Source organism: Orbicella franksi, chromosome 9 (genome assembly GCF_964199315.1).
Source record: "Orbicella franksi chromosome 9, jaOrbFran1.1, whole genome shotgun sequence".
Taxonomy (NCBI): Eukaryota; Metazoa; Cnidaria; class Anthozoa; order Scleractinia; family Merulinidae; genus Orbicella; species Orbicella franksi.
The window spans coordinates 3,784,427-3,795,538 of record NC_138153.1 but is presented as its reverse complement, the minus strand read 5'-3'; the positions used below and the strand labels follow the sequence as shown (position 1 = coordinate 3,795,538).

The following is an 11,112-nucleotide window of genomic DNA, read 5'->3' as shown; positions in this document are numbered from 1 at the left end:
AACGCACTAACCCACAGGAGGAGGAAGGGTGGACAAAATCGGTAACAGCAAAAGACAATTTTCCCGGGTTAACTCTGTCCTGACCCTACCCCTGTTAGGTACTATCATTGGCTAAGGTTGGCGTTTACACGCTAACAGAGGTCGGCCGGACTTGGTACACTGCCAAAGCTAATCCTTTTATCCACAGCATAGTATTAAGACATAAAAAAAACATAACCGCACTAGTTCTTATCTTAGAAGTAGTCTTACTTCGTGAGCAGTTTGATGAAAAACATCGCTTATCGTTTGTTTTCTTGTTTAATTAGGTCTTTCAACATATGAATTAGAGTGGGCAACTTTTGTCCTTGGGGCGTCGTATTTACGCCTCGACGAGACCTCGAATTTACGCCTCGACGAGATCGAATGAAGTGCAGCGATCTCCCATATTTTTTTCTGAACACACAGCACAAGGACGATACTGGAGTCGCACGAAACGCCAAACTGCTGAGAATCGAAAGTCTTGTTCACACAAGCATTATGCACCCACAGCGGACCTATTTTTACTGCCATAAGTGGCGTCAAGCGATGACGGTTATGTGATATGCATGATGATATGTTTTATTTATAAGTCTTTGCCTTGCGCATCAAGGCAAAAGGCGCTAAGCAAGAGATTTTTCTAGGAAATAGTTTTCGGTTTCTTAGAAAAACCTGCCGTGACATGAATTTGTCGACTTAGTCATAACAATGGATGTTTTAGCTTAGCACGAAATCTATTGGCTAATAACGACTAGTTTGTCACGGTTGGTTGGAATTACAGAATGAAATAAAAGTGCTGTTTTGAATATTTTCTCTACCGGAGCGATCCAAAGATGAGGGTTTTCGCTCAGTTCGCTGATTAATAACATTGAAATGAGGACACTAAATGTAACGTGAACGGGTCTGCGAGCATTTCAAGGTCAGGTGAGTGTCGTAAAATACAAGGTTCTTCTTGCCGTGAGAAAATAATCCTTTAAATGGGCTTCAGAATTCGTTTCCGAGGTTCTCGTGAATATTTGGCTGTATCAGCTAAAGACAATTCTTGTATCGGTAAACTATTTTACGAGTTTCCACGACAATGGAGAAAGGCATAGAATGTGGAGTCGAGTCTGTCTACAGACGGCAGTAGATTGATTTAGAACTACCGACCGAGCTTGTATAATGATGACAGCTAAATTCAATATGCACTGACTCGAGATCCTGCTAAAAATGTGTCGAAAATTATTGGCGACCTTGGCGATGGAGTGTTTGATAAGTTCTGTATCCTGTAAATTGGCAAAGGATGGCAACAGCTTTTCAGATATCAAGAGATACGTGGCATATACATCTACAACATAATTAAAGTGCTGAAGACATGCACGAACAGATCGTGACTGATGTCACGATCTTTAAGCTCTTAAGTTTAAGATCTTCATGGTTCAATCCGTTGCTTCGGCCAGACCTCACTTCACTTTGACATTTTCAAATTAATAACTAGTTCTGAACTGTAATTCGTTTTTTATGTCAATATATATGAAGGTGAACACTAAGGAATAGTATAATGCCGAAGAAGACGCCGTACAGTGTGATTTAATCGATGAGGCAGTACAATAAGTGAATTTATTAAATTATTTCCATCAACAATTAAAGATAATAATTTCTACGGGTAATCGGCAGCATCTTCAAATCATCAAATAGACCAGTAAAGAACGAGAGTAAAAGCAACGATCACCAACGACTGCATGTTGTCTTGACTGAATTGCGACGTAAATCACATGTAAAAAAATATAAATTGATATAATGTGACATTCACTGATTAAGGAAAAAAATATTTCAATGAGCAGGAAACTAGCTGAAGTTGGCAGCGGACTGAATTCGTGAAACCTTTGGCGAATGCTTCCATAGCCTGACGTCTGTCTTTCATCAGATATATTATGAAATGTAAAAACATCCAAACAAGTATTTTAGATGAAAAAAAGATTTGAAAACACTTGGTTCCTGTTTGGTGAAAGGGTAAATGAAAAATATGGTCAAATATGTATATGACTCTTCGTTGTGCCAAACCAAACGACGGAAAGCATTCGCTCTTGGTATTGTTGAAGTTACTGGTTTCAATTCTAGCAGGGTGCTTTCACTTTAATCATTATTTCTGTTGTTATGGATTAATTCTTGGAAGCTTCATGAGAAAGTCTCAGATGAGAAAGTCTCAGAAGAGAATGTCTCATAGTCGATATTCATTATTACAGTTTTCGACATGAAACATAAACGACCATATTTCCGGGAGGTTGACACTTCACAGTGAACATTGAAAAAATTGAGACCCTAAATATCGTTTTCTAACGACTTATTTAGCATTCAGGTCTATTAACATTATATATTGTGGTCGTTAAGTATTGTTGCGTTTCGATTTCAGGTAGCTGCTTGAGACATGGAGGGGATGAACCCGATGCAAGATCCCCGCCAGCTTGGCATGATGGGAAAAAAAGCCATGCAGCTAGGTAACTATCCTGACGCTGTACGTATGTTTACCATGGGCCTCGATCAGGTGCAGTTTCTACGCTTGCCTCCCCACTGTGCTGCCCCATTCCTTCTCGATCGAGCAGAGTGCTTCTGGCGGTTAGGTGACGTCCAAGCTTCGATGCAGGACATGGAGGACTCTCTGCGTCATGGATTACCAAGGGACGACTTTTTTGCCGAGGTAACAGCTGCGTGTTTAAACACTTTGTGTTTTCAATAAGACTGACATGAACATTATGTATTAAAAAGATTGAGAAATGTGGGGGACTGTTTTGTTTAATTTAGACGAAATCCGATAGGAAATCGAGCAATTTTAGTTTTTGTGGACAACAATCTTGTATCAGAATAATGTTAAGAATATTAAATTCCTTTTTGCATTTTCTAAAAGCTAAAGATTCCTAAAATAACACCAAAAACAATTTCCCATGGGAACTTGAAAATATAAATTTCAAAGTTCAGAGAAATTGTAAGAGCACAGGTAAAATTTCATCATCAGTTTCGGTTCACAAGTACTTTCAAGTGTTTCATATGAACTTCAAAATTTGTTTTCAACATTTGGTGCTGTTAGAGATGATTTGTAATACAATGTAAATAATCTCGGAACAAAGTTTCAGTCCGCTTGTTACCGGAAATTGTGGTGGATTCCCTCTTAAATTCTTTTAGCTTAGTGATCGACCCTATTTTTCCCAACACGGAACTACTGGTCAAAATGCAGCTATAAGTGCCATAATCGATTGTGCATAAGCCCATTTTATTGTTTTCCTTGGTATGACGGATACTATTCTTTTTTCGTTGAGTGTTTGGCCTTTCTTTTATCTTACTTCAGTTGCCGTTTTGAATCCAAGCATATAGGCATGGTCTTACTTGGTGTAACTACTGAGTCATATCTTTGGAGCACGCGCCTGGTCTGAAAAGTATAAACGGATTCCAAAACAACTTGACACCAATATATAGATTCAAGGAAGTTATATTTTCCCTTAAGGAGCTTCGCAAACACTACCAACTATACGAACGTTTCTTGAGCTCATTGCTTGAATGTTTGGGATCGAGTAACTCGAACAAATAATGGATTACGAGTCCATTCTCAAGTACTAAGATTAACATTAAATATAATACAGCTCCTTTCCATCGCATTTGCTTTTATTGCTGTTGTTATTTTTTTTTAGGACGAATCGTTAAAGTGGACAGATCATGGAAACACACTCCTGCGGAAAAACGACTTCGTATCAGCCGAAAAGTGTGCAAATTTTGCCCTGTTCTTCCAAACCACTTCCACGACAAGAGCCCAGGCATGTCTTTGCAAGGCGTTTGCACAGTATGAAATGGGGAAAACAAATGCTGCCAGGAGGGAGATAAACGAAATTAAAAGACTGGATAGTGATCTAGCAAGGGTGAGGAGAAGTGAAACACCATTTGTCAAAGTTCATGAAGTTTATATTCAACACAGGAAAATATCGTACTGTCTTATTAGAACTGACACAAAAATGCTCTGCCCACTTTTTTTGTTTTTAGAACGTAGCTAAAGAAAGGAAAGACTTCGCTATTGCAATCTTTAAGAGCAAGAACTACGAGAGATCCATCAAGGACCTCAACCTTGCACTTTGGTTTCATCCCGAAGACGGTTCCACAAAAATGAAATTCAAACGTTCAGTTGAAAGTCATCAAGCGACTGCTTACTTTAAACTGAAACACTACATGAAGGCTTTGGAACTTGGAGAAGAGAGTTACAAGACAAATACAACATACAGGTCGAAGGTGAGACCAAGTTGAGTGATCAAATAGTACTAGTACACTTCCTGTCATATATGTTCCTTTTTGGAATAACTGTCAGAATTCACGCACATCCATTGGCTCAGAACTTTTGGCTTTTAGTCCATGAGATCTAGAGTACAAACAATGAAATAAAGTCACATAGAAATTAAAGCAAGTTCCTTCGCAGTGCGCGCTATATTTGAAAACCATTAAGTTTCATTTATTCATAAATAACACCATTGAAGTTCTGCAAAAAAGAAAACAAATGGTTAACAGAGACAGTTCGCATCAGAAACGATATTTCGTAACATTTCCTTTGATTATAAGATTTCTGATTTTGCACAGGGTAAATCTAACTCAGCTTTTTCACAATTGGGACCTTGGGTTTAACTATGAATGAAAGTACGGTTGTCAAATGTCAAATAAGATAACGCTCTAAATCAAAATGACAAAGCCTGTTAGAGTTGCCTGTTAGCCAGTGCAAATTGTAATTATTTACTCCGTTGACCCTTAAAGAGAAAGGTTTTTGATACAGCCATGCCAAAATATGGGCCCTACCGCTTGTGACCGACAAAGCTGCCTTTCCTTGGTTATTCACCTGCAAAGGGATAGAATGAAGTTTTAAGAATTTCCATTTGTGTAGGTATCTGAAATTGTTTTTTATCTCTCGGTCTCAGGAGGAAGCTGCGAGATGGAAGGAGCGTGGTAATCAACTTCTTTCTTCTAAAGAAGCAAATACATTGGATCTGGTGATTGCCTGCTACACACTTGCTTTGAAATTTACACCGGGAAACGAAAAAGATCTCAGAGCAACTATTCTCTCCAATCGGTCTTTGATGTACAAAAAACGGGGAAACGCTGAAGACGCGCTGAAAGATGCTCAAGACTGCGTAGATAGTAAGCCAGATTGGTCTAAGGTAAAGTAAAGATTTAACTCCAGTTTCCGCATCATAAACCGACTAAAAGTTCAACCCCTCTCCAAATCCCATCTCCTAGATGGGATAAGGCTAGTCCATCGCGTTCAAAACCAACATTTTTGCCACGCTATAATAAAGATTGTTCTTCAGAGGTGTACAGGTAGGCCTTAAAGGGAATTTACAATTTAAAAAGTTTAAAATATTCATATTAAAATATTTAAAATATTTGTCCGTGTGGTCAAAAAAGTGTTTTGAACATGGAGAGGGACTGTGCACTCCTATTAATGTACGATCATTAAGATTCAAAATCCCGGCGCGGCGATAGAAAACGCACGGTGTAAACAGATACAAAGGTGTCGATCTGCATGGTAACAGTGGACTAACCACTCAACGCTAATTGCAAATGAAAGCATAAATTGCATATTGGCACTGATTTATAATGTTAGTACAAGTTATATCATTTACAACGATGCATGGGCTCATCACAAGAATACAATGGATAACAAGTCATCCTGCAATCGTGTCCTTCGCTTCTGTTGAGCCCACTTATCGACACCTATAGTTCTCGGTTCGTTAGTTTTTTTTTCTCCCTCACCCCCTCCATAATTAAGCACAGACTGGTCTCGTTTCCTTAATTTATTTTTTAATATCTTTATAATATTCTACTCCATGCAGGCACAATACCGACTGGGCTCTAGTCTCTTTGCACGAGAGAAATACCAGGAAGCAATTAAGCCATTTTCAAAATCACTTCAGTTGTTGCTAAGGGATGCTTCAAGTTCAGAAAACGACAAAGTAGACACCTTGACTCAGCTACTGTCAGTGGCATTAAACCTACCAGGTACAACTGAAACTAGCCAGTGCTTATTGGTGTTCTTTTTTGTTCCTCGATTTGTGTTCTTTTCCCAATGTGACATGTCATTTCTACCCAATTTTTTTTACGATCCACATTCTGTAAATTCAAGAGTTTAAGAGAAGTTCTATTGGGAAAGTTCTGGAAGTACCTTCATAATAAAGAAAAGTTCAGGCGATTTCCACATCAAGCTTATTCACCGCCTGGCTACCTGACTACCTGACCATCTACCTGAAATCACTGACTGACTGACGGACGAAAGGAATGAATGAATGAATGATTGAATGAATGAATGAATGAATGAATGAATGAATGAATGAATGAATGAATGGAATGTATGAATGAATGAATGAATGAATGAATGAATGAATGAATGCATGCAATAATGCGTGAATGCATGAATGTAGGAATGTATGAATTGAATGACTGACCAAGTGACTGACTAACTCAAGGACGCGGCCTGAAAAATGACTGTCCAACTCAGACCGGGTGACTGCCCAAATGACTGACAGCCAGATTGACTGCCGGCCTATTTACTCACTGACTAAATGACTCACTGACTGACTGACTGACTAACTGTTTGTCGATATATGATCTGAATGCCTGCCTACCTCTCTGCCTGGCTCTGCCTCACTGAAGGACGGACTGACTAACTGTCTGACGGATCGACTGATTGATCAATTGATCATGACTGATTGATCGAACGATCGATTGATTGATTGATTGATTGATTGATTGATTTAATCAGTCATTGACTCATTAACTCTTAACTCACCTTAAGTCACTACCCGAATAACTTGTTATTGATAGACAGACTGCCTATGGGTTCAATGATCGCTCGGTCGATCAATCATATTTTGTCATCAGCGCGCTTGCCATAACCATGAGCTTAATTGCAAAGCAAGTAAGCCGGGCAGCTCAGAAGCTAATAACGCGTTGTATCTCTTTTCCCAAGTCGATGGCACGTCAAGCATCCAATTCAACATTCCAAAAAACTTGGTGCAAACCGTAATCAACAAAGCTGTAACTGACAGGGACTGGAAAAGACTTCATCTTCTTTTTCTTGGCGGAGGTGGAGAGAAAAGATACAAGAAAGGCTCAGGAGGTCTTGCCACGGGATGCGATGCGAGCAGTGTCCCGCTGGAGGAAGTTATTCGCAATGATTTACCAGTTCTAGGGAAATTCATTAACATCCTTCTGGATCACAAAGCAAATGCTAACCCTCCCGAAGGTAGAAGAAGTCCTCTAGACGTCGCCATTGAGTTGGGAAAAATGGACGTGGCAAGTGTGCTGATAGATAGGAACGTCACGTCTGGAGCCAGTACCGGGGAACGTCCCAAGGTAAAGGATTCGTTTGGTTAGTGGTAAGAATAAAACCATTATATTGAAGGCCTGGAGTTAAATATGTGGGTTATGATGTGTTTCAAAAGTAATTTGTGGTGGGTGGAATGCAAATCACCTTCAAACCCAATTAAATCTGAAAAATAATAGAATTTATTCCAAATACCGAGAGATATGGAAGTCAAAAGACGGTTAAGGACTGACGACGTGTCGGCTTTCTTCATTAATCAACTCCACCTTTTGATCTTTAACAACCTTGACAACTTTTCGGCTTTCTTCATTAATCAACTGTTTTTGACCTTTTTGACAACCTGTTCATTAATTTTTTATCTACTTACGCCCTGTAGAGAATGTTTAAAAGCGATGGATTAGAAGCGTTGCGAAAAGGCGAGAACAAGAGAGCCATCGAACTGCTACGATTTTCTTTAAAGCACGAAGCAACCAAAGATAAAGAACGACTAGAAGTACTCCAGCATCTCTGTGAATTACACTTCAAAGAAAAGGCCTTCGATGTTTGTCTGGACACAGGTCGGAAGTTAAAAGAAACCTACAACAGGGAGAAAAATGAGAAAGATGAGGTAATAACTTAGTTACGGCGGATTTTCGCATGATTGCACAGTGGGCGTACGTGTAAAACCATATCCTCTCGACCTTAAAAATCAGCACAGATTTTGATGTTACATAAGATACTTGGAAAATATTCCATTCCAGTCATTTGAACCTTTCAAATGTTTTGTTGGAGCAACCTTAATCGAACACAGTCAGTAACTGATATAAGACTGCGTGGCAATTGGTTAATCAATTTCGCTAATTGGCTATCGTCAAATGCTTTGCGTTGATCAAAGGAGTTTTATTTGGATATATGGTTTTTCTTTGTAACACATATTCGTCGCTATGGCATATATTTCCTTGGTATCATGTCTCTCCCCATTTTTCCCATTAAAGGTCCAAGCTACACAGTGGAAGAACTGGGGTAACGAGTTGCACAAGGAAGGCAAATACGAATTGATGGCTGAGTACTACTCTCTTGCCTTGGATTTCACACCAGAATCAAACTCTGAGATAACCACTGCTCTACTCAGCAACCGGTGTTTTGCATTAATTAACTTGGGGATTTTCAAAGAGGCTCTCGCAGACGCAGACAGGTGCACCAAAATTAGGCCAAAGTGGTTCAGGGTGAGTTGGGATCTTTGTCATTGGCCTTCCCTTGAAGGATTGGGTAGCACGTATTCAGCTGTTTTGAGCAAGGTTTTCCTAAAAAGAGTGTAAGCGTATGCGACAATGTTGAAAGGTATTACTAGTACTGGTGGTTGACTGTTGAAGGTAAAGTTCTGTTTTCTATAGCGTCATAGAAAGAAACAGCACAAACACGTATATTCATGCTTCTCCTTCCTTCTTGCTGAAGCACCGTGAATTTTAACCAAGCAACGCCAAACTATCTGTACCCATCGGCATTGTCGCGTACGCTTTTACGCTATTGTGGGACAGCTGTTTGTCGAAACAGCTGTAGATTCATTGTATTGGTCTAGGGTGGTCATGTTATTTGTCACTGAAATTTGTAAATGTTGTTGTAAAATGGATTGTTACTTCATGAAAGAACAACTTGTTAACCAAGGCAACAGTTAGCGTTTGCATCGTACACGCAACATGCACCAAGAATCCTGTATACTAAAATACCTCCACTAGTCAATTACCAGGTTACCAAAATCCTCAATTTGCCAATCAGAAGCCGTGTGTACTGTCTTGATGTCCTGCGATATCAAGTCACTGGGTATGACCAGATGCGGCTACCAAATCATGGTCACTTGGACGAATTGGGTACGGGAAATATGTGATCGTACCTTTTTGATACGCTTAAGCAGAGGGTGCCGAAGGGTTTTTGCGTGACGCGTGATCGCGTTAAAATTAGTAACGTGACGCGTGATTAGCCGTGTGACACGGGACGAGACGTCATAACGTGATGCGTGATTTGCTATTTTACAAGCACGTGACGCGTGATTTACCAATTAGATTTCCGTGATGAGTGAACGTTCTTTGAACTAGAAGGATAACATTCATCCAAAGTAAATAGTAGTAATAATAGTGTCTTAAAAAAAGATCAATAAATCTCGGCAGTCGAAGTGACACCATTTTCTGGTCTTTTCCGTCCTTTTCTTGACTTCTGATGTCTTTGATCTTCGTGGATCTTCAAGGTACCGATAGGTCCAAACAATTGTGACACAATAGGAATACGTCAATAGAAAATAGTTAAACTTTGCATCGGGACTATGAGATTCAGTGTTATTTTTATCCATTTTGTCGACCGATCATTTTTGGCAGTGCATCAGACCATATCCCGGCGAATCCGGCTATCGTACGAAAGGTCTGAAAGAATGTTGTTCCAAACGGCTAAAATGATAAGAGATGTTAGAGTTTGGTGTCATTTTATGTCGCTCGAGAAGACAGTTGGAAAAAGTTTGTGTACCACTTAATGAAGGTCGTCATAAAGGCCTAACTGAATCTAAATGCTACGTCATTCACAGACATTCAGTCATTAGCTATTTTCAAATGTAAGCTGAAAACGTATTTATTTCATGTAGCTTTTAAAGCGTATCCTGCTTGATATTCACTCTTATTAGTATTACTAATAACGTTTATTATCATTATTATGAATATTCTATTTTATTAATATACATGTAATTAGTTTTACAAATTTGAATTTAATTGTAGTATTTTAAGTTGTCAAGCGCTGTTGATCAGTGAATGTGAATAGCGCTCTCGAAGTTATTAAATTATTATTATTATTATTATTATTATTACATAAAAACGTTGCAGTACAGAAGAGGATTTGCAGGGGTAAAGCTCTGACACAAATATTGCCCGTATATGATGAAAGCATGAAAGGTGGCGTAGACATCTTCTCGTATACAAGATCTCTGCCAACTTAGCCTGTGAACAGCCTCGATATTGTGTTGCAGGGGAAGGGAAAAAACAGGCGTGCGGATAAAGCCGACGGTGGTCTGGAGAGGGGAAAATCCCACCCGGCTAGGCTCGCTTCCCTCGCCCTATTTTATTTTTTTCGCGCTCGTCGGAAGCCTGCTCACAGACAGTGACAATTCTCCCAAATTAACCAGGAGCCTCCTGGATACAGACCGAATCTCCCGGTCTCCCGTACGGGTCACCACTTTTATTTTGACCAATAATTGTCATTTTAATCAAGAATGATTTAGATAAACATATACAGGCAAAAACTAACGAGAGACAAATCCGACGTTTCGGCGACATCTTGGCGCCATTGTCAAGGGAAACTAATTAAATATGCGATTTCAAGAGTAACTAAGAGTTCAGAGTTACTAATTTGCATAAGTTAGACAAAGACCTTAGCGTGAACTGAGTCTGATTGTACATTTAAACACGGTCGTAATTGTTTAATGAGTAACATCTCATTAATGAGACAATCAAACTTGTTGTGGCATTTTTTCAACACGCTAGAACAATTGCGAAGGTCATCCGGAATCCTTCCTGCGTGTCTATTATCATAGTGATTGCGTTCTGACGAGGTCTTGCTTCTATGTCCATCAACGCGTACGAACAGATGGCCACGGGTGTGACCGACATAACCAGCATCGCACTGGTCACACTTGAAGTTATACACAACGCATTGTTGATCAATGAGCTGAGGCTTAGGTTCGCTTGTCGGGAACTCCTGGGCAATCTTGCGGCTCGTAAACACCGGTTGAACAATAGTCTGCAGCTTCA

At 39.6% G+C, this 11,112-nt stretch overlaps 1 protein-coding gene across 1 annotated transcript in view; it reads left to right on the top strand.

The window, feature by feature from the left end:
- Positions 1–706: 706 nt before the first annotated feature.
- LOC145496912 (TPR and ankyrin repeat-containing protein 1-like) overlaps positions 707–11,112 on the top strand; it is a 47,507-nt gene continuing 37,101 nt past the window's right edge. Inside the window, exons 1-9 of the mRNA XM_081476677.1 lie at positions 707–939; positions 2,408–2,692; positions 3,678–3,902; positions 4,024–4,266; positions 4,941–5,180; positions 5,856–6,021; positions 6,989–7,374; positions 7,722–7,952; positions 8,320–8,550. Coding sequence (XP_081332803.1) covers positions 2,423–2,692; positions 3,678–3,902; positions 4,024–4,266; positions 4,941–5,180; positions 5,856–6,021; positions 6,989–7,374; positions 7,722–7,952; positions 8,320–8,550 — 1,992 coding nt within the window. The 5' untranslated portion in view covers positions 707–939; positions 2,408–2,422. The remainder of the gene's footprint in view (positions 940–2,407; positions 2,693–3,677; positions 3,903–4,023; positions 4,267–4,940; positions 5,181–5,855; positions 6,022–6,988; positions 7,375–7,721; positions 7,953–8,319; positions 8,551–11,112) is intronic.